At 31.9% G+C, this 23,090-nt stretch overlaps 5 protein-coding genes across 6 annotated transcripts; 3 read left to right on the forward strand and 2 right to left on the reverse strand.

Annotated features, from left to right (window-relative positions):
- Nucleotides 1–1,956: 1,956 nt before the first annotated feature.
- On the reverse strand, nucleotides 1,957–8,025 carry LOC107960252 (protein REDUCED WALL ACETYLATION 3). 2 transcript variants are annotated; one of them, XM_016896557.2, is made up of 17 exons: nucleotides 7,705–8,025; nucleotides 7,562–7,628; nucleotides 6,262–6,353; nucleotides 6,005–6,142; nucleotides 5,856–5,912; nucleotides 5,707–5,779; nucleotides 4,845–5,003; nucleotides 4,498–4,647; nucleotides 4,140–4,395; nucleotides 3,730–3,845; nucleotides 3,557–3,643; nucleotides 3,374–3,462; nucleotides 3,196–3,258; nucleotides 3,002–3,058; nucleotides 2,769–2,865; nucleotides 2,529–2,687; nucleotides 1,957–2,370 (listed from the first exon to the last, which is right to left on the reverse strand). In XM_016896557.2, the coding sequence occupies exons 2-17, from the start codon at nucleotides 7,592–7,594 to the stop codon at nucleotides 2,365–2,367; spliced, it is 1,632 nt and encodes a 543-aa protein (XP_016752046.2). In that variant the 5' UTR covers nucleotides 7,595–7,628; nucleotides 7,705–8,025; the 3' UTR covers nucleotides 1,957–2,364. The 2 variants fall into 2 exon arrangements, with proteins under 2 accessions (XP_016752046.2, XP_016752045.2); XM_016896556.2 differs by having other exon boundaries at nucleotides 4,140–4,647; nucleotides 7,705–7,991.
- A 4,536-nt stretch (nucleotides 8,026–12,561) lies between these two features.
- Nucleotides 12,562–14,498, reverse strand: LOC107961531 (two-pore potassium channel 3). Its single transcript, XM_016897643.2, has 2 exons — nucleotides 13,301–14,498; nucleotides 12,562–12,972 (listed from the first exon to the last, which is right to left on the reverse strand). Exons 1-2 carry the CDS (start codon nucleotides 14,332–14,334, stop codon nucleotides 12,825–12,827), a joined length of 1,182 nt encoding a protein of 393 aa, XP_016753132.2. The 5' UTR covers nucleotides 14,335–14,498; the 3' UTR covers nucleotides 12,562–12,824.
- Nucleotides 14,490–15,158, forward strand: LOC107961074 (50S ribosomal protein L12, chloroplastic-like). The gene is made up of 2 exons (XM_016897316.1): nucleotides 14,490–14,552; nucleotides 14,838–15,158. The coding sequence occupies exons 1-2, from the start codon at nucleotides 14,490–14,492 to the stop codon at nucleotides 15,156–15,158; spliced, it is 384 nt and encodes a 127-aa protein (XP_016752805.1).
- Nucleotides 15,159–17,209: 2,051 nt separating this feature from the next.
- LOC121218679 (protein TIC 20-II, chloroplastic) lies at nucleotides 17,210–18,080 on the forward strand. The gene has a single exon (XM_041096273.1). The coding sequence runs from the start codon at nucleotides 17,342–17,344 to the stop codon at nucleotides 17,960–17,962; it is 621 nt and encodes a 206-aa protein (XP_040952207.1). The 5' UTR covers nucleotides 17,210–17,341; the 3' UTR covers nucleotides 17,963–18,080.
- Nucleotides 18,081–19,828: 1,748 nt separating this feature from the next.
- Nucleotides 19,829–23,054, forward strand: LOC107960250 (coatomer subunit zeta-1). Its single transcript, XM_016896553.2, has 6 exons — nucleotides 19,829–20,389; nucleotides 21,094–21,253; nucleotides 21,904–22,051; nucleotides 22,144–22,221; nucleotides 22,647–22,731; nucleotides 22,816–23,054. Exons 1-6 carry the CDS (start codon nucleotides 20,387–20,389, stop codon nucleotides 22,873–22,875), a joined length of 534 nt encoding a protein of 177 aa, XP_016752042.1. The 5' UTR covers nucleotides 19,829–20,386; the 3' UTR covers nucleotides 22,876–23,054.
- Nucleotides 23,055–23,090: the final 36 nt, after the last annotated feature.

Here is a 23,090-nt window from a genome sequence, read left to right on the forward strand (position 1 = left end):
AAAGTTGAGAATATATATTAATTACAAGTTTCTTTATATTATTAAATGTTTTGAATGTATTCGGGATTCAATTATGACATGATTTGTGATTATAATTTTGATTCGATAGTTTTCTCGACATTAGGGGGAGAGAAATAATATCTTGTAATGAGTTAGGGGGAGAGTAATTTGAACCAGAAATTCAATAAGGATAACTCATTACAAGTTAACTGTTAGATGTATTTACAAACTTAATGTGAATAACCAAGTGCTATATACTATCTAATATTTTAATTTGAATCAAAGTCCTAGTACAACAATCAGTTAGAATAAATCATAGATTGATCGGGTCCAAAGATTAAAATTCTTCTAGATGGTCATATAGTGGAGACGGGTGCTCCAAAAGAGACCCAAGACATAACTAATAAGTAAAACTTCAAAAGAGATTCAAGTACCTGAAACTGAATTTTAAAATAATGAAAATAATTGATCTCGATAAGTTACTTCAATTCGAGAAAATGTGAAACCGAATAATAAATGTGGTCGACAATGATTTTGTATGCAATATTATTATTGAAGTAATGAAATAAAAGGAAGATATTGAATTAATCAATTAAGAAATATAGATATGGAATAAATTGATCAAAATAGAAAGACACAACTCAAGTACAATTAAATTCGTGGAGTTTTTGGACTAGTAGTCCAAATATCTAAAGGTATAAAGTCAACGAGGGTGCAATTGAAATAGTTTTGCAAAAGCGGAATAAAAATATGAAGTTTTTCGCTTAGTCTTAACATTGATTATGAAAAGATATAATATTCTTTTGTGGTGGATGTAATAACTTTTAGATGTATTATTAAATTGATAATTCATAAAAGATTTAACTTGCGTCTAATGGTTATTATTACAACCTTTTATGAATCACTATATAGTAAAGTTTTATATTAAAATCCTTGAAGAATTTAGGATGCTAGAAGCATATTGAAATTCTCGAGAAATTGTTCATTTATATGAATTGAAATAATTTGAACATATGTGGTAAATTTAACTTAATAAATAGTAGTTGAAGGAAAATTATAAAATGATCCAAAATACCTATTTGTGCTTTTATAAAAGAATCATGATTAAAGTTTATTATGATTATTGTTAAATCTCCTGAAGAGATCAAAATATATTTCTTCAAATTTTCCTTACTCGTGACTTTTAAAAGAATGGTAATATAAATACTTAGCAAATATATTCAAATAGTCATTTGAAAAACTAGTACAAGATTGAATACGTAGAATATGAAAAAATATGTGATGTTTTCATGAGAGGGAGTTAATATGCGTTGCACTCTTTTTCCCTTAATCGAGGTTTTGTCCCATTAGGTTTTATTGGTAAGGTTTTTAATGAAGCAACATATTATGCATATTATAGATTGTGTACTCTTTTTCCTTCATTAGGTTTTTATCACACAAGATTTTTCCTAATAAGGTTTTAATAAGGCATATTATCTATTAATAGACATCCAAGAGTTTTAATAAGGCATATTATCTATTAAAAGACATCTAAGAGAGTATTATGAATATCTTATTAAGTGGATGTCCATCATGACTAAGATAGAATTTTAATATACTTCAAATTCTAATAGTTAATAGAACTAGATCTCTGCTTCTTTTATATTTCTTATGTCTATAAATAGAGACTCTGATGAAGCATTGTAATCATCCCTTTTGATCAATAAAATACATTCTCTATTGCTTTTATATTTTCTTTGTCCTTTATTTTCTCCATCTCTATTTATTTTATAACAAAATATAATTTATAAACAATAATTTTTTGGTTTAAGCTTGAATTATACCATTTTCCTCGCTTTGGACTTTCGGGTTTTTTTTCTCATTTTAATAATTAAACTATTATTTTTAATCAATTATTAACCCTAATTCCTAATTTCTCACTTGCTTTATTTTTCTTGTTTCTAAGTTTCAGAAAAAAAAAAGAACAATTGCATTAGTATTGGATTTCAAATTATGTCACATAGAATCTACATTTTCTTCAATGAATGACTCGAAAATAATACAAAAAGAAAACACAATATATGCAAAATTTTGCAATGTTACAGCAGAAATGTAAAAAAGGAAAAAGAAAGATTTAGTCCCTATACGCCTGTTCCGATCATCGGTGACCCGAGCAGCCAAGCAGGAGCCAAGACTTCTAGTTTTGGCTCGACAGATGAAAAAAAACGACATATTTTACTCGCAATCATCGGAAACATCTAGTTCAAAAGGAAGATTCTAAAGATACCTTCCAAGTTCCTTTTTCTTTATTTTTGCTCCAAGTATATGTTTTCTTTTTCGTATGTCCCGTGTGAAAGCTGGTTCTAATTCATGAATCGTGTTTTCTCAGGCCTGTAATGGTGGAATCGTTATTGACAGGTTAAGAACATGGTGAATTCTGATAATATCTAGTTCATAAGAAGCTACTACGGTATGGCAAATAAATGGAGCTGATGCATCATTTAGAATTCGGAAATTTAGTTAATGTTTCATCGGGATTAGGAGCTTACCGTTGAACGAGGAATCTGAAGAAGAATAAGTGAGGTGCAGTACAAACAGACGGAAATGGCTACTCCGGCTATAACATTATATAGTAGTCGTCGGTTTTCTTTTGTGGGAATGAAAGCGGACTTGAGCGTATTTGTTAATTCGAAAAGTCGATGAGATACCTGTAGAAGGGCGAAGACGGCAAGCAAATGAACAAAACGAACAGTTGGAAAGGTACGGAATATCAGAGGAAATTTTCTTACCAACACATAAATGGCAGTTGTAAGCATGAAGTTGAGCAGTGGATATTCCGGGATAAATGAAAGTAGCCATTTTGGTTGTCCATTAGGTATGTCTGATCTGCACGTATGAAATGCAATTATGAGAATCTTATAGACCCGTAAACTTGTTACTCTTTCACCGCTTCAGTGCTATTTCGTAGATATCGATTTTGAGGGCCAAATTAAAAAGAGAGAACTTTGATCTGTCAACAAACCTTAACCAGATATGAAATTGAGAAATGTATGTCTCCAGAGTTATCTTGCCAAGCCACCTGAGAAGCACAAAAACGTAGCATAATTAGGTTAAGAGCAACATAACAACGGACGCTCCTCAAAACACAAATAAATAATCGACAATGTTGTAACGAGGCACAGATTGAATGAAATTAGTAATAGTCTGGAAACATACGCGAAGAGAGTCAAAGAGTAATTCCTAAGCTGCTGGGTGGAATTCCGCAAGCAAATGTAGACACTAGAACCATAAGAAAGCCGAGAAGAAGAGAGTCAGATCCCGGAATTCATCTAAAGTAATATAAACTTCCTCAAGTAATCCGAGTAAATTACGAAAAGAAATCCATAATACGCACGTGATGGGAATCCAAGATGTGTAGGGATGAAATTTGTTGTACGTAACTTTGTCCAGCTTATAGATATATTCGTACCACAGATACCCGACCTGAAGAATTTAAGAAAATACACAAACAAAGCTTACATAAGAAAACCGATAGGCATAATCTAAACTATAGTGATCAAAAGATCAGGAAACTTACGAATAGAGAAACCGAAATAACGCTTGCTTTGATTGAGAATTTTCTCTTGGGTTCACATTCCTCCAACTTTTCCATCCATTTCTCGATCTACGATTTAAAACAATATAAAGAGACTGTACTTGTGCACCAAGAAAACATGACTTTCATGTAACCAAAAGATTATAAAAGCTTACATTGGGATGATAGTAAGCATATATCATTCCGATTATCCATATATAGCGGTCAAGACCGGATCTAAATTGCCATTCATGCAACCGAGGCAGATCAGGTTTTGCAGGATCCGTGTACCCTGCCATTTGAAGGGAGAAAAAGAAATGATATAACCAAACAGCTATAACATATCGAAGCCAAGAACAATGAACGAACTTTGAAATAAAATTGAAAACTAATTCAATGGGGCTCATTTGCATGTTCACACATGAGGTTCATATCGGAAAGCACAACATTCCGATTGAAATGCAATAAAAAATGTATATTATTTAGAAGCATATCAAAAGGACATGAACTATCTAAACTGTAAACTACTCAGCTAAGTCAATAAATCAAATGAAAAGTAGAAGAAAGAGGTAGGTAGGTCGCTGACCTAAAAGGAAAGCCAATGGACTCCAGAATATTTCAAAAACTCCGGGAATTTCCCAAATAAAGATAACTACGAGAAAGCATGCAAGAAATTTCACAGCCATCACCGATGGCTTCTCATTATACTTGTTGAAAATCCCAAGAGCTCCATACACCATCAGGGTGAAAAGCGTGTGCATCGGGCAGATGTAGTAAAGCATATAATCATTGTTGAGAACAATGCAGCAAAATGCCACGAAAAAGTTTAGTCGCCACATCATCTGCATCAAATCAAAGTTATACAAGGATCTTTGGTTCACCGATATATAAACTACACGGCTGGAGTGCTGATATGGCATTATAACCCAAAGAGAGAATATTACCTGGGTAAAACGTGCTAAACTAAAATCCTTTCTAATATAATAGTATGAGAAGTTTCCAAATCCAGTCATCCAAACATATGCGGCAATAAAGACACGTATTGCATTATATATCTCCGTTGCAGCAAAATAATGGTACATTAGAAATAGGACCTGTAAAAGCAAAAAAGACACGTAAGTGCAGCTGGCAGAACTCTGAAAAATTATTTGGTTCAGAAGAAAAGGTCAGCGGATATCATGGATTCCCGTGGACTTGCAAACACAAGCAATCTCATAATGTGATAGAGATAGAAAAAGTCTCGTGTGAGCATCAGTGCAGATCTAAAGATCGTCTAGCAATAAACACTTACCTGCATCCATCCTTTCCACTCTTCAGTCTGATGCCTACTGAGGTATTGCATGGTCTTTCCAGAGAATGCCGATTTATCATTATGTTTCGTCAAGGAAGTCATTGCTGAAACTATGATGAGAATAGCGTAGAGGAAGAGGAAAAGGTCGCGGTTGTATTTCTGTCCAAGGAAACACACATAAGAAATAATTTAAAATAGATAAATAATTCTCTATAGTGTTCTTCAATGAGTTAAAACAAAGCACTAAACCTCAATATATCATCAATTGCTAATATATATAGCCCCTTTAACCAATAATAAAGGAAAATCTTAGCCATCAAACATTTCCAACCATAAGAGAAGAAAATAATTTCAGCCTTTCAGGCAATTTAAGGAATTTATGTATATTAAACTATTAGTGAAAGGACATGGTGTTCACAAACTGCTTATTACAGATTAGTATCCTCCCAAATTTGAGGACCAAAGGAAGGATGCAAGTACAAAGGGAAAAAAATAAAAGGCTGTTTACACAAATAACATTCACCTAGAAGGGAAAATAAGAAAAACAATGAGTTCAAAGGGTTCCGGACCGCAAAAATTACTTGAAGAGCTTTTACAGAACTAGAGAACCCAGATTAAATCTTCTTTTTGTCATAGTGAAGGGGAAAGGAAATCGGACTGACAAGAAAGCAAGATGAAACCATGACCAGAAAGCACTAAAAAAAATATGAAACATATAAAAATGAAAACCAAGACCCTATCAGGTATGAAGATGCAACAATATAATTGAGAAGCATTTCAAAAAATTGAAAAAAAAAAAAAAGAAGAGGAAATCATGAAAACAAATTATAATCAATATCACAAACAAGAAGTATTAAAACACCTTGGCAGATTCTCCTAGTAAATTTGTGCGGTCACATATATAGAAGTACACTAGGATAGCACCAAATTCAGCCCTGCATTAAATACATTGTTAAACATAAGATGAAAAAGAAAGCTGACAAAAAAAGTGTATTTCTGCAAATGACCAACATTGCTCTCAAAATTGCTCGATTTTCCAACAGAAAAGAGTCTTCCATAGTCAAAAACCTGGAAAATCAAAAGAAGCAAATGGTAAGATGGGTGTAAAGAGTAAAATCATGGAGAACTCCATAACAACACCGAAACTCAAAGAAAGTAACCTAATCAAGTTTGTTTTGATGGTTGAACTATGGACTTTAGCAGATGTTGATCTAGTGAGACCTCCTTCAAGCAAAAGAGCCCGGTCATCTTCTTTAATTTTCTCATCTCCTGATTCAACCAGATTATTGTCTGCATGGCTGCAAATTGAAACTCGGACATTAGGATCAGCAAATATTGAAGTCAATAAATCCAATGAATATAAACCCCTATCAAATTTGTACAGCCATTTTAACTCCTAAGAGAGGCATTTTCTTACACTTTAGAATGAGATGCAGATCTCTTGTATTCTAGGAACTCTGAATATATCCATGCAACGAAAACAGGAAGAATTCCTAAAAGAAAAGACACCTGCAACATAATAGAAAAGGTTTCATCAAGTATTTCATGCAAAGCTAGTGCCTGCGAGAGAATGAAATAAGTGAAAAAGGGCAAAGAAAGATAAAACAATACTTACATAAGAACAGGCAACATAGTTAAATTTAGTATAGGGGAGTGAAATATACACATACAAGCATGGTCGAAAACAATTAAGAGAAGAAAAATGAAACATCAATTGCAGTAGATGAATGAAAATGTGATTCCCGCATTATAACAATTACAAATAAGTTATTTTCATCAAATATCAAGTAAATTTGCATCCCAAACAATTCACATAGACTCAATACATTATGAAGACTAGTATTATCATAATTAACCAATAGTCAATTAGATCAGTCTCTAGACTGTCACTAAGCTACAAGTCAAATATCTTCACACATTCAAACCAAGCACACAGTTGCGTGATACAATAATCATAAAAATTCTTAAGTTCTTCTAAGAAAAAAATGCTCTAATTTAAAAAAGCGAAAATGAAGTCTAACATTAGAAGTACTACCATCATTTTAATTAGCATGATAATTAAAAAAATATATTCTACAAATATTTACTAGAATTGATAATCCTTCAAATAATATAGTAAAAAAGAAGTACAAAATCACAATAACCAAATAAAAGAATCCAAAATTAGTACTTAGAAATCACAAAGTCAATTCTAGCATTAAAAAAAAACTACAAAAAAAAAGAAAGAAAGCTCAAAAATCACATTGTTCAACTCAAAAACCTAAATCTAAACTTAACCAGCAACACTGAATCAATAAAAATTCAAATTAGTACATAGAAATCTCAAAGTCAATGCTAGCAAAAACGACAAAAAAAAAGGCTCAAAAATCACATTGTTCATCTCAAAAAAAAAAAATCTAAACTTAACCAGCAACACAGAATCAATAAAAATTCAAATTGGTACATAGAAATCTCAAAGTCAATGCTAACAAAAACGACAAAAGAAGGCTCAAAAATCACATTGTTCGACTCAAAAAAACTAAATCTAAACTTAAACCAGCTAAACTGAATCAATAAAAATTCAAAAATAGTACATAGAAATCACAGACTCAATACTAGCAAAAACTAAAAAAAAAAAGAAGAAGCTCAAAAACCACATTGTTCATCTCAAAAACTAAATCTAAACTAAACCTGCAACCCTGAATCAATAAAAATTCAAATCAATTCAAAAACCGTACCTGTCCAGGCGTAATTGGCCCAGAAACAACCATTTCTTCCCTAGATCAAACAATAACCTCCTCAAAACTGTAAAAAAAAATAAATCCATCAAAATCCTAAAATTAACAGAAAAAACGACGACGACGACGAAGGAAACGGTTACCGAGTTAAACAGAAGAACAATGGCGTGGAATAGAGAGCTACGACGTGATCATAAATACGATCACCTTAAAACCAATAATTTGAAATTCTTTTTTTTGGTGTGTTTAATAATGAAACCAAAAAGAGAGAGAAAGGGATGAATGAGCAGCAGCTTGGTTGAAGAGTAAAGAAAAGGTTTCAGATGCGGCGTCGTTTTCACTCCTCTGAAATAAAACGGTTGGTGGTGATCGTGGTGGTAGTTGGTTTTTTTTTTTTTTTTTCTGGCTAGTATTTTGCTTTCAGCTTCGGGGCGTTGTAAATGTGAAGTTGGAGACAGTGAGATATGAAAGGAAAAATGAGAAAATTAGAAATTTTTTATTTCAAGAAAAAATAAATAAATAAGAAAGGGATAATATATTTTTCCCCCCTAACTTGGTTTTTTTTTCACTTTAGTACCTAAATTTGACAACAAGGTCTATTTTGATCCACTTACTAATCACGTATGAACTCAAATTTGAAATGTCAAGTACCATTGACCAAAAAGCCTATTCGACTTTGTCATGTCATAATTTTTTTTAGAGTTTACAAATACAAATACACTGTAATAGTAAAACAATTATAAATTTATGTTCGAGCAATTACATGATAGAATTAAATCAAATATAAAGTACACTTGAACTAAGAATCAAAATAACCCAGGATTAAAACCGGCCCACCAGACTAATAATGCTCACATGACATCAACATGTAACGGGATTAAAAACTTACAGATGACAATTGCGTATGTTAAAACTTGATACTAAACAATAATGCCTTATATATTTTTATTTTTATATATATTTAAAAATATATTATTTTATTAACTTGTCACATCATATTTTTATTTTGTTTGATTATAGTTTATATTTAATATTAACTTTGGTGTTTAAGTGTGAAAATTATAAAGTACATAGAATCGAACCGATTTATTGGTTTTTATATTGTTGGTTAAAGTGGAGGCTTTCAATCTTTATTATCTAAATTCGAGTCTTATCATTTACAATTGTGGTGTACGAGTCTTTAGTCTCTGCATGTATATGACAAGGATTTCATTGAATTCCGATTCTTCATCTATTATACTTTATACTGATTTGATTTCATACTATAATTGCTGCTTTGGGTATGCATTTATATTTGTAAGAGTCAAATTTTAAAAAAAAAAAAGTAAATTACGCTAGTAGTCACTGAATTATTGATAAGTTTCATTTTTGTCACCAAATTATGAAAAATTATAAAATGATCACCCAATTATTTGATTTTTTTTTTCTTTTTTGATCACTATTCGTTTAAATGACTAGCAGAGAGATGATTTAATGGCTTTTAAAATTGGCATAATAACAAATTTAACTCTCAACATTTATACATTGTGTCAATTTAGTATTGATTCTAAAAAATTTAACTATCAGCATTTACATATTGTGTAATTTGGTTTTGTTTTTCTTTACGACCCCTATACTTAAAAAACTAAAAAAAAAATTTAACAAATTTATCAACTAAATTTGATAAATATATATAAAATGGAAACACCCAAATATCTAATATAATAGTTTTTATCTTTTCTCATTATTTTAAAATTAACCTTCGATATCACAAAGAAAAACAAAACTTCAATAAAAGACCAAATTTTATAATGGGTAAATGTTGAGGGTTAAAGTTACTATCATGTCTATTTTAAAAGTTGTCAAGTTATATTTTCGTTATTAATTTAATGGCTAGGGATAAATGAATAAAAAGTCGAAGAGTTTGATAACCATTTTGTAGCTTTTTATAATTAAATGACCAAAAATAGTTTGATGACTACCAATATAATATTTTTTTTAATAATCTCATTATAAGTTCTGATTATATCTGTTCTTTTTGACACAATGCCTAAATCTACCCATAATCCCACCCCAACCCATAAATAGGAAAATAATACGTTTTAGTGCACTCGAACTTACGTACTCTTGTATTGACAATAATACTCATACTAATCAAGTTAAGACTCAATCGACAACTACCAATATAATTTACTTAAAAATATCTTATTGTAAATAATATTAAAAGAGTCTAACCACTATTTTTGTTTTTTATAATTTACATTTTTTTAAGTATTGGAACTATGCAAAAGTACAAACTAAGGAACCTTACCTAATTATTAATGTTATTATTTTGGGTTGGTTTAAACTAAATGATAAAAAAATAAGTTTTTTTTTCTATTCTAAACAACTTTATATTGTTTTATTATTGGTTTAGGCAAATTAAGATAGGTATGATTATTATAACTTATAATTGACAACCTAACAAAAAAAATTATGATTGAATACAAAAAAACAATCTCTAAATGAAGGTTTTCATAATTGGATCAGAGGTTGAATCAGTCGGATTATTAATTTTTTATCGGATTAATTTAATAAATTATTTTGAATAAATTATTTTAAAAAATAGAGAAAATTGGTTTAACAGGCTAGAGTGCCGATTCAACCAGTTCAATCAGTTAGTGGGTTAGCTTTTCCAACCCCTTATTCCAAACTAGTACCTCGGTCGATTCTCAATCAGGTCCGGTTCTGAAAACAGTGCTTGCAATATGTATTTTGAAGGGAGACTAACTCCTTCAAGAGAAGTTTTCAAAGTTCCATCCGTCGAAAACCAACAAACCCTTCAACAAATCAGTATTGTCCTTAACTAGAGCTTTGTCTCCCAACTCTAATGAGAACGTAAGTGACTAAGGTTGTCTAAAAAGTCAATGGGTTCAAGCTTTTTTTCATAATCAAAAGACAAAATCTCCATCAAAGACAATATCAACCCGAGAGATTCAAAATTTTCCCTAATTTAAATACCATTAATTAACATAAAACGTGTATTTGCATACAATTTTATTTAACTTAAATTTTTAATACATCTAATGTTTATAAATAATATAACAGAAATTATAAGATCGGGTCAAGTGGATAATAATTATATTCTTTGAATTTCTATGTTGTCTTTTTTCAATCAACTGACAATTGCACATGCTATTCTATTTATTGAAATGTTTTTCTTTTTTAAAAGGGATAATTAATTTTGATCCAATTAAGTCCTGTTTTCTGTTTTGGTCATTCAACTTTAAAAATTTTCAATTTTAGGCGTTAACATTTGAATTTGTTCCTGTTTTGATTATCCGCTGGTAAATTGATAGCGAAAAACCTTTTTATAACTGGTGTAGTAACACATTTAATCCTCAATACTTACATATTCTATCAATTTATCTAAACCCTCTCGTTTTTTAGGAAAACTTTCAAATTTAAATAGATGACTCGACTCATAGCCTACCATGTCCATTATGCTGTAGAGCACAAATTCAAAGTATAAAATTTGTGTTGTCTCGCAGCAATTATGCTTTTCAAAATAAAAAATATAGCTGAAAAAAATACTATTCAATTTGAAAAAAAAAATTGAATTTCAAGTTAATAAGTAATTCGTGTTCGAGTCGAGTTGAATTAAATTTTACTATTCGAATAATTTGAATAATAGATTGGTGTAAATATTCCATTGATCCTTGTCAAATTTAAAAATAAGTAAATTGGTCTCTCTTTCAACAAAAATTACAAAAACAATCAAAATATTTATAAAAATTCTAAAATTTATATATTTTTTTAAAAATTTATAAAAAAATTTAAAAAAAATTCTGAAGAATATATAAAGTAAGTTAAAAATTTTAAAATTTTCTAAAACAATAATTTTGGGACATAAACAAGTTAATTAATTATTCAAATTTATCATACTAAAATATCTTCTTTTTTTTCTTTAAAAATGTTTTAAAATATATTATATGGTTTCAAATTTATGTGTTCTAATATGAAATTAATTATACTGTCACAAGTATTTAATTTGACATGTTTAATTTTTTAATTTAACTTGAACAATTTCACTGGATTCGACTTGATTCAATTAAAAAAAATTCAAATCAAGTTAAGATGATAAAATATGACTCGTCAATTCATTTAACTTGTAATTTTTTCACTCGATTCAATCAAATGCACACCTTTACAAGACTCGATTCAAATCGAGTGGCCCAACCCATGAACAGGTCTAGCTAAAGCACATTATCCTCCATTTATGGGTTGGGGAGGGGCTACGGGTAGTTCTAGGCATTGTGTCAAAAAGAGCAGATATGATTAGAACTTATAATGAAATTGTTCAATTTTTTTAAAAATAATTTTATATTAAAGTAATTAATATCGTATTAGTGAATATACCGTTTCCTTATTGATATTGATACGTACTAGTATCAGTATGTTCCGATATGCTATTTCGTACTTATTTTTATATATTATTAATTTAATTTTATATGTATTAACATTTTTTAAGTATTAGCAATATAGATATTTTTGAAATATATAAAATAATTCTTATTTAAATTAGATTTTAGATTAAATTAATATTATTTTATTATTTTTACTTTTCTCGATTATGAGATTTTGATATTTTTTATATTTCATGCCCTACATCTTGCATGTCGAATTTGACATAAATTATAGATATAATATTAAATTTAGTCCTTAATTTTTATATTTTTTTCAATTTAAACTTTTTTTAGTTAAAATTGACATTCAACCTTTTAAAAATAGTCAAATTTGACCATCATTTAAAAAAGAATTGAATGGTTATTTTTAACGGAAATATTGATTAAATGTTAAGGGACAAATTTGACATTATGCCTAAATTAAAAAAAAATTATTTTTTACATAATGCTTAGAACTACCCATAACCCCTCCCTAATCCATAAATAGGAGGATAATAAGTTTTAGCACACTTGAACACACATCCTTCTACATTGGCAACAATGCCAATGTCAATCAAGATAAGGCTCAATTGGTAATTTAAAAAAAGGTCTAACTATTCATTTTATGTAAAAAATTAAAGCATTAAATATCTATATAATATTTTAGATCGATAAGATAGATATAATTTAATGATGTATCTCTCACATTTATATATATACTTTTCCATGCCTTCAAAGCAGAACATGAACAAAGGCTCGTATAAACACCGATGCTCACGTTTGAATACAAAAACATGAACCCACCATTTTTCTCTACTTGTTGGTATTCCTATTGCACCTTCAAAAATCATAGTTGTATACTAATGATGACTATCCTTAAGGTCGGCGAGGCATATCCTTCCGCAGTTGCCGGAATCGAGCCTGTCGAATTTCTGGGAGATTTGCATTATGTCTTTTTCCGATACCTTTCCCAGTTCCTTGAGTTTGTATATCACGAACTCGGATTTGCTGCATATGTAAACCGACATCAAACTTAATCATATATCACAAACACCTAAACGAACATAAAGATGGGTGAAGCTAAAAGGTTACTTTAGAGGGGTCATAGATAAATCATAAAGGTTTTTGGGGAGTTTTCAAACATAACATGAAAAGGGTAATAAAAGGCGTTTATAGTTATCAATATTCGATCGTAATAACGAAAAGCAGATGTCGAAACCGTCTTGTGCAGGGGCAAAGGGAGGGTGACTGGCAGGGGCCTGACCCCTACTAAAATGGGAAATTACTTTTTTAGGATAAAAATATAACTTAATATTGTGCTCATGGAGATGCATACCTTACGTAACCGTTGTTGTCTATATCGGCGGCGAGAAATTGCGAGACAGTCATGTCTTGACCAAGCACCCATTTAGCCATCCTCCTATGCCTCTTATCAACTCTAGCCTCAGCCAGATACAAAAAAGCACGAGCAACGGCAACGGTCGATACAAGCAACCAAATTGCAGCGAAAAGCCGACCAGGCATCGTTTTAAATGCCCGATCACCGTACCCGACTGTCGTAACCGACATAACCGAAAGATAAAAGGAATCCAACCATTCAAGATGTTCAACAAAATGCATAACACCAACACCAATACCAATACAAAGTACCACAACACCTAATGCTAAACCAACTTTCAATCTAATCCTCATCCTCCCTTTCTTAACATCAATGATATAACTAGTTGCTAAATCTCTTTTGTCACCATCATGTTGAACCGTTTTCAACAAATAATTCTCTTGTAAATCGAGTACATAACTAACCATACCGCTAAGTAAAATATCGATAAATCCGAAACCGACCAACACAAATAAGATCGAAAACAACTTAGTAGCGTTACTATTAGGGGTAATATCACCGAACCCAATGGTGCACATCGTGACGATACAAAAATACAATGCATCGACAACAGGATTCGTTTTTGGACCGACGAAATGATGACGATTAAACCAATATATGGCAACACCCAATGATAAATACAATATTAAAAGTATACAAGCTTGTCTTACAATTGATTCGGATCCGAATTTAGGTTTAGGGATTGATGGATTGATTGCATCCATTAAAACCGCCATTGCTGGTGCCGTTTTGCATCGGTGGAGATTAATTTTTCGCCATGTGAGATTTGGGTCTGATCGTGTTGCTGGTGAATTTTGTTGATTTTGAAGTAAAAGCGATTCTTGAAGGTTTAAAATGGTATCTGAAGATGATGATGGTGGTAGCGGCGGCTTTGGTGAATTTAGTGATTCGACTATTGATGGGAGAAAAACTGGGGGTGGCCTTAATTTTTTCCTAGGGCTTAAATATGATAGTAATTGATCATTTTCCATTTTGAAAAAGAAAATTGGGGGAAAATTTTTAAAAGAAAATGCAGATTCAATGAAGAACAATAGAAGAAATGGGAATTTTGAGAAATGGAAAATAAAAATAAAAATTTGAATGAAAAAAAAAGAAGTGAAATTATTAGCACCAGAGGATATCGTAGATGGGTGTCTTGTTTTGGAACAGTTTTAATTTAGTCCATTCATGCGAATGCCATGAAGATGGAGTACGTAAAGAGATGTATGGAAAAAGGATAAAAGAATTTTAAGTCCTTGTACTTTTCATATATTTTCAGTTTAGTCTTTATACTTTTATTTACGCCAATTTAATCCCTTGCCTTACTGTTATAAATAATAAAAGTATAGAAATTATTTATATTTTATAATTAAATTTAAATAAAAATAATTTTATATTTTTTATTATTATATATTTTATAATCAAATTAAATCGCTTATATTTTATTATTAATAAATTAAATCACTTACTGTTCTCGCACCTGCGGCTGTTCCAGCTTGTCGCCCTTGGGGCTACCGATGCTGGACCCGCTGTCGTAGAAGAGAAAACGAAATCCGATATGGTGATCAAGGAGGTTTCTAGCAATGCCCAGATTGCGGTAATTAAAGCAGTTAAGGCTATAATAAGTTTGGCTTTGAAAGAAGCGAAAGAGTTTTTTGAAGGCTTACCGAAAAAGCCTCGAAAAGAGGAAACAAATGATGCCAAGAAACAACTTGAAGAAGCTAGAGCTAAAGTTTCATTGCTTAGAACCTTGAAGAAACAACCCAAGGAGAGGAGATTAGCTCTCCAGCCTTGGAGTTCCATCATCAGCAAATAACAGGTGGGAGAGAGCAATACCTCTTCTGCTTAGCTTAATGCCATGAATGAGGCCTTCATCTTTTTCTTTGATCAAGGTTGAGGAAAGGACATTATGGCAGAGAATGAAAATATAAGGAGATAAAGGATCTCCTTGTCGAATTCCTCCGTTCATCGAAGATATGCACGAAAGGTTTCGGTGTATCCACCATTGAGGAAATCCCATAACAGACAGACCAGTTTATCACAAAGTCCCAATGCAAAGAAGATAGCAGGCTTACACCATCAGGTCCAAGAGAAGAAGCTGTGTTGGTGATATCGTCATTAGTAATTGGAGAACAGAGATAATTTAGATTTTCTTGAGATAGCTTATATGCCATTGTTGTTACGAATTGGCCAAATTCTATTGTTAACTCTTCTCCTTTTTACTAATGCTTGAAAGTATCTTGTGTTTCATTCTCCTGCAACAAACCAATCCACCCTAGACTTGTGGAACCAGTGAATTTGCTCCAGATTAAAAGCTTCTTCTAATCTGTCTCACTTGATCTCTTTTCGTCCCCACCTACATTATAGTGTGCAAAAGAGTTACCGGCAAATGAACCTTGAGGATACAATAAAATCCAATAACTATCTACGTTTTGCACTAGCGGAAACAGTCTATCGAGCACTGAGTGGAGCATAGCATAGACATTAATTTCTATAAAGACTTTCTACAGTAATTCTTTATAGAACAATCTATAAATATAAAATATAGTGAAAGAATAGAAAGAAACTTTGTTTCTCTCTCTATATATATATATTGGTGCCATGTAAATGAAATTTCACACCTATTTATAAGAGATCTCACGTCTTTTTATAGAAACATTATTACTCAAATGGATAGACATATATGTCTTGAATAACATGATTGTTTGCTAATAATCAAGTGAAAGAATTTCTAGTTACTTATAACTTTTCATTTGTAACTATTGAGACACTATATATATATTGAAAATGTTCCAACACTTTATTTTATCTTCTGTAGCTGCCTATAGTTCACTCAGACCATGGTGCGCTTTTCTAAGATCAAAGATTTTTAAAAAAATCAATGGCGTAGTATTTTGAAAAAAAACAATATTCACTTAGTAGCTATATAATAATAATGATATTGATTTTGTAATTGACCGGAATTGAATAAAAATATTTAATGGTGCTAACAGTTAGACTTAAACACTTAAGACTCGAGCTTAGCTCGGCCTGTGATCTAAATTTGTAATAAATTTTATTATGTTATATATAGTTTATAATGATTAAATTTATAATAATATATAATATTATAATGTAAATATAAAAAGTGTTAAGTTGTTTATATATAAATTTTTAATAAATAAAAAAATATTAAATATTAAATTTTAAATTTCAAAAAAGAGATTAGAGAATGTGGTTATGAACCAGAGTGTCGAGAGTTTGAATTAGGACCTTTTTCCACTTAAGGTAGGAAAAGCACGATGAAGATAGTGTGCCCAAAGCTATAAAATTTGAGCATTGATATTTTGGCGAGTGGTCTTTTATTTATTAATTTTTATAAGCTCGGCTTAGAATAGAATAATCATTTACAAATATAAGTAGGTTTGGACAAAATTTTAAATATATTCTTTAAGTTGGGTCGGACTCGGATAAGTATGAAATATGTTATTTAAACTTGACCCAAATCTAATTTTGGCGCATGATCTAAACAATGTATTTCCTTAGTAAAGGAACAATGGAGAGTCATGTACTAAGAGTCGGATTACATTTTACCCTCTCTACTCAACAAATGGGCAAATTAGTCTTTGTACATTAAATCAAAGGGCAAAGTAATCCTATTGTTAAAAATTCTATTAATTTTTACTGTTAAAATTAGTCACTATAAGTTAGCATAAGGTTACACGTGGAAGTGTAACTACTAAGTTATTTTGTCAACTACGTCAGTTTTTAACAGTAAAAATAGATAAAAATTTTAACATAGAGGATCAATTTAATATTTTATCTAATATAAAAAGACTGATTTACCAATTTTTAAATAAAAAGACTAATTGAACCTCTCCAGGGTAGATTTACTGTTTATTCTCTAACAAAACCCTAAAATTCACCGGTCCGGCACAACACATATAAAAGTCGAATTTCCAAAGGCAAAAATTAGAACCAATCCCATAAGCCTTTCAATTCAAACAAAGAAAACCAAAAATGGCTGCTCTCTGTTACTCTCTACCCTCTTTAACCCTAAAACCTTCCCCTTTAAACCCCAAACCCTACCCCAATATCCCTTTCCTCAGCCACCCAAAACCCAATCTCCGCCTTCCAAAGAAACCCACCACCACCATCACCCGCATGTCACTTAACCCTACTCCAGCCACAGATCGGTTAATCTCCGTCGCAGCTTACAGTCTCCCCTTCTTCAACTCCCTTCAATATGGTCGCTACCTATTCATCCAATACCCTCAATTGGGTATTCTATTTGACCCCATTTTACCCTTCTTATCCCTCTACAAATCCGTACCTTACGCCAGCTTCGTCGCTTTCTTTGCTTTGTACCTTGGTGTGGTTCGTAACCCGAGTTTCAGTCATTACGTTAGGTTCAATTCGATGCAGGCTGTGACATTGGATGTGTTGCTGGTGGTGCCTTTGTTGCTAACGAGAATATTTAATCCGGGTCGGGTCGGGTTGGGGTTTAAGGTCATGGTTTGGGGACATACGGGGGTTTTTGTTTTTAGTTGTTTGTGTTTTGTTTATGGGGTGGTTTCTAGTATTTTGGGTCGGACTCCATATTTACCTTTCGTTGCTGATGCTGCTGGTAGGCAAATTTAAGCAGCCTTTGTATAATTTAGTAATAATATTGTTCTTCTATTTCTTTAATTGTTTTGTATTTTAATCTGCAATTCCCAGAAACTGTTGTTATAACCTCATAATTATTAAGTTTGATTTAGATGGTGGGTAGCTTTGATTTTTCTTGTATGAAATGAATTATATTTAGCTTAATCAATGGATGATAGAATATTTTTGTATATTGTTTTTGTTCATAGATTGTATGGGGCAGCTTGATTTGATTGTTAAAAACAAGCTGTTGGTATCTAAATCTAATTCAACAGTTTGCATTATCAGCTTTGACTTTTTTTTCAGATTACTTTAAAGCACTCATTGTAGTTTGTTTTTGGGTACTTCATGAATGGTAATGGACCGGTTTCTCAAAAAGAAAATGCTCGAGAGACATAAGCATGTCCCGAGTAGAGATGTTATGCCTGCGACTGATCCTTGGACGGATGGGCAAGAAAGCGATGAACTCCAGATATGGTTATAGGGTCCAAGGCAAACGATCTGTGCTTTCGAGTTTATCCGAGGTCATAAGAAACCGAGCCTTCTTCTCCGGGACTGGATGGACAGAAATTAACAGAGTCCTCTTCCGGTTTGGAGCCAAGGGATGGTTTGGTTGCTTCATTCGATGAATACAATAATGGACCTAACCTTGAACCAGGCCAATTCCATGCTGGTTCCATGCCTGAGAGATTGGACAGATGGGTTGATTTGTGCTTTCGGGTTCATAAGAAACTGATAAACTCCAGATATGGTTGGTTATAGGGTCCTAGGCAAACAATTTGTGCTTTTCGAGTTTATTCGAGGTCATAAGAAACCGAGCCTTCTTCTTCAGGACTGGATGGACAGAAACTAACAGAGTCCTCTTTCTATTTGGAGCCAAGTGATCATGTTCATGTGATTAATTCTTTCAATGAATACAGCAATGGACGTAGCCTTCAACCAGACCAGTTCCTTGCTACCGAAAGGTTTGATAGTTGAAAAATGTGCGAGTCAATGGAAGATGGTTTGACTGGGAGTGACTGGCAGGGCCCGAATGGTGGTGCCATTTGGTTGCTGGTCGCCTCACCGTTGTCTTGGCTCAATGATGCCCAGTGGTTACATGATGAAGCATCTTCTATATGAGGTAATAGTCCTCGGCATTCCGTAGGTAAAATTTATTGCATCAGTTAAGAAGCCGAGGCCAGCCCTCGTAAACATCACCATCGCCAGCAGCACCCAGATCCACCACAACTCCAGCGAAGGTGGTAACCTCTCATTAGCGGAGAAGAGAAAACCCACATTGAGCCCAAAGAGGCCCCCATTATGAGAGGGAGGCGGGACAACACACTGGAATGTAAAAAGAAGAGAAGAACTAGAGCTGAAGTAAGTTGAGCAGCCGACTTAGCGGTAGAAGCAGAAAAGTTTTTGGGACTCTAGTTTACATATTTTTTTAACGGTTAAAATGTAAATTTATCATTTTATCAGTTTATAATTTTATAATTTTTAAAAGATTAGATTAAAAATTTTTCATTTTTGGGTGAGTTAAAATGCAATTTAACCATGTATTAACTTAAAATGGAAAATTGCATGTTTGCTCCTTTAAATTCTATAAAAAATTAAGTTAATACATGGTTAAATTGCATTTTAGCTCACATGTGATCTACCCACGGACAGCATCGTCTTGATCCCCTTAAAATAGAAAATTTTATGTTTACTCCATTAAATTCTATAAGGGGACCAAGACGACGTTGTCACTGGGTAAATCACATGTGTTCTCAACTATTTTACAGTCAATTAAGTAAATAATTAATTGGGTGGTAATAATAATAAGAGTTAATTGTACTAAACATCAAAGTACGACCCTCGTTCTAAATTTGTTCCTAACTTCAAAACATTCTAATACATCTTAAAACTATCAATGTTATATCAATCAAGTCTTTTCATTTTTAAAATCGTTAATTTAACCATTAAATGACATATAAAATCTTATCTGACATAATTTTAATTGAAAATTTTAAAGAATAGTAAAATTTTTCGGCTTAACTTTTGAAATTGAAAACTAAAAGTAAAATAAGAACCCTTAAAACCAAGATTTTTACATATTTTTTCTTTGAGTTTTTTATTTTAAATTATGTCATATAACATTCGATATTTTACTTAATTTTAGTAACAAAAAAAATTATTTATATAACATCGATAATTTAAGAATGCAATAAAAATATTTTAAGATTTAAGGACCAATTTAGAATGAAAGTCAAAATTTGAGGAAGTTGTTATAATTAACTCTAATAATAAAATTACATGTATTAAGACCAGTTCCAATCTTCCCTCGTCCCGTTATTTCTCGTCGCAGTCACACAGTTCATAAAGAGCATTTGTCAAAAGAAAATCCCGATATTTTCCCGAGAAATCTTGCCAAACAAAGAAAAAAAAGGAAAAATGGTTAGCTTTCTTTCTCTCATTCAGTTATGCAGTCTTTCAATTTCGCATCATACGAACTTTCAATAATTCTTTTGTTTATTTCCAATTTTTCTGTATTAAAGATCCGCTTTGGCTATGCTCAGTTATCTCTAGGTCAGATCTGAATTTATTCACCTCGCATTTGAATTTAATTTCCTTCATATGCAAAATTGTTAATTTTTTCCGAAGAGTTAGACTCAGATCCAAGCTTTTTTTAATTTTGAAGGATTAAAAATTTTAAATTGGAATTAAATTGGATTTAGAATTTTAGGGTTTAACTTGAACTGGAGTGCTAGAAAAGTATTTTAAATCGAAACTAAATTTGAAGGGTTTTTTTTTCTATTTTAAGATTTGGATTAGCTTGGTTAGTTGAATCTTTATTTTTATGAAAAATTCTTTGGTTTTCTTGTTTGTAGGATTTGAATTTATTTTCCTTCACATGTATATTATTCTTTTCTAAGTGCTAGACTCAGATCCAAGCTTTTTAGTTTTGAAGGATTAAATTTTAAAATTGAAATTAAATTAGATTTAGAATTTTAGGATTTAACTTGAACTGGAGTGCTAGAAAAGCATTTTAAATTGAAACTATATTTGAAGGATTTTTTTTTATCCTTTTAAGATTTGAATTAGCTTGGTTAGTTGAATCTTTATTTATATGGAAGTTTCATTGATTTTCTTGTTTGTAGGAGTTATGCCCTACAATTAAGAACATCCTTCTTTTGGATTCCGAAGGGAAACGTATAGCTGTTAAGTATTACTCAGATGACTGGCCAACGAATGCTGCTAAGGAAGCTTTTGAGAAAGCTGTGTTTACCAAAACCCAGAAGACTAATGCTCGAACTGAAGGTAGATCAGTTTTTGCACCATTTTTTCCTTCGTTAATGCTTCCTTACATTTGATTTGATTTGATTTTTGTATGTATAGATCTTATACATATGTTAGGAAGGTTGATCAATGGTGCTCACAATTTATTGAAATTGAGAATTAAAAAAAAAAGAGAGGCTCTTTTCTTGTGCATAAAGGGTTTACCTTGGATATATTGTTTTGGACATTGTTTGCCTTTTACCATTTTCTTGTGTTACTCGGATTCGGCTGTGAGTGTCGGATACAGATATGTATCCCTCATGGGTATGGTTAGTCTTTTCTAAGTTTTTCTATGTATTGGGAGATCCTTGGATGTCATATCCTCATATCCGTGTGTCAGGCACGAGTGTCATACAAGAGTACTTAAGCAACATAGCCATTCTCTTGGGTCAATTAGAACCATTTCACTCTGGCTCTTCATTTTTCTTGAATAATCCATGTTCGAATCACCCATATTCGAGACATAATCAGATACGAGTATATAGGTGCAATCCTCCAAATATACGAATTATTGTTGTTTATAAAATTGACATATTTGCATCTCACATTTACTCCCAAATCCGTGTAACATGGAACAAGAAACATTATGGGTTGGCTCATATTGCTATTTTAACATGGTGCGTTTTTTACAGCTGAGATAACAATGTTTGACAACTATATTGTTGTATACAAGTTCGTTCAAGACCTTCACTTTTTTGTTACCGGAGGTGAAAATGAAAACGAGATCATCTTGGCCACAGTGCTCCAGGGATTTTTTGATGCTGTTGGACTCCTCCTTAGGTTTTTTCATCATACTTCGTACTATAACTGTCCTCTGATACGTTTGTGTTCAATATCATTATCCTAACTTTAGTATATTCCCCTTGTTCCAGAGGCACTGAGGACAAAAAGGAAGCATTGGAGAACTTGGATCTTATTTTGTTGTGCCTCGATGAGATTGTTGATGGCGGGTATGAATTATCATTCATTGTACTATCGTAGTTTAAGTAATGTTGTTTCATGAATCTCCAAGTAGATAAATTTTCTTTGCTTGTTCGATTATTTACAGCGTCTCTGGTAAAATTCTTTGCCGGAAATGTCTCTTAATTCTTCTCCTCAAAATACTCTAGGTTAAACATCTGGCTGGTTCTGTTCTAATCACACATTTTATCCTCTAATGATGTATGCCAGGATACAGGCCGAAAAAGAAAGGAAGCGATTAGTTTTTACAGTTTTCATTCACGTATGTTTGGATTTATTGGATAGGGAATGAAAAAGGATAGAAATTAGGATATAGAACCAAGGGGAGTCACTAGAAGCAACTATCCCCATAGGATGCTTCTCCAATCATTGTGTTTTAACTTTCTTTTTTTCCCTTTTTTTAATCTATGGACAGTATCATTCTTGAAACTGATGCAAATGTCATTGCCGGAAAAGTTGATAGTCATAGTATGGATGCCGGAGCTCCTTTGTCCGAGCAGGTAAACTTACTTCTTTTTCATTCTTCTGATTATCCCTTAGCCAAATCCATTGCCACCATATTAACATATTTGGTGCTCCAACAGACAATAACTCAAGCATTGGCTACCGCTCGTGAACATCTTACGAGATCTCTCCTCAAGTAAAATGTGTTTACATTGAACCAAACGAGATAAGCTTGACGGTACTATCTTTCCGTAATGATACTGTATTTGATATGTTTTAGGATAATTTTTGTGCCTTGTTTTGAATGCGATAGAACTGAATATATACTTGCGGCGGATGTTGTTTACATTGATGTTATTGCAATGTTGTGCTTTCTTGATACTATTTGTCCTGCCATCTCATTGCATCCAATAAA

The sequence above is a fragment of the Gossypium hirsutum genome, chromosome D06 (assembly GCF_007990345.1).
Source record: "Gossypium hirsutum isolate 1008001.06 chromosome D06, Gossypium_hirsutum_v2.1, whole genome shotgun sequence".
In the NCBI taxonomy this organism is placed as follows: Eukaryota; Viridiplantae; Streptophyta; class Magnoliopsida; order Malvales; family Malvaceae; genus Gossypium; species Gossypium hirsutum.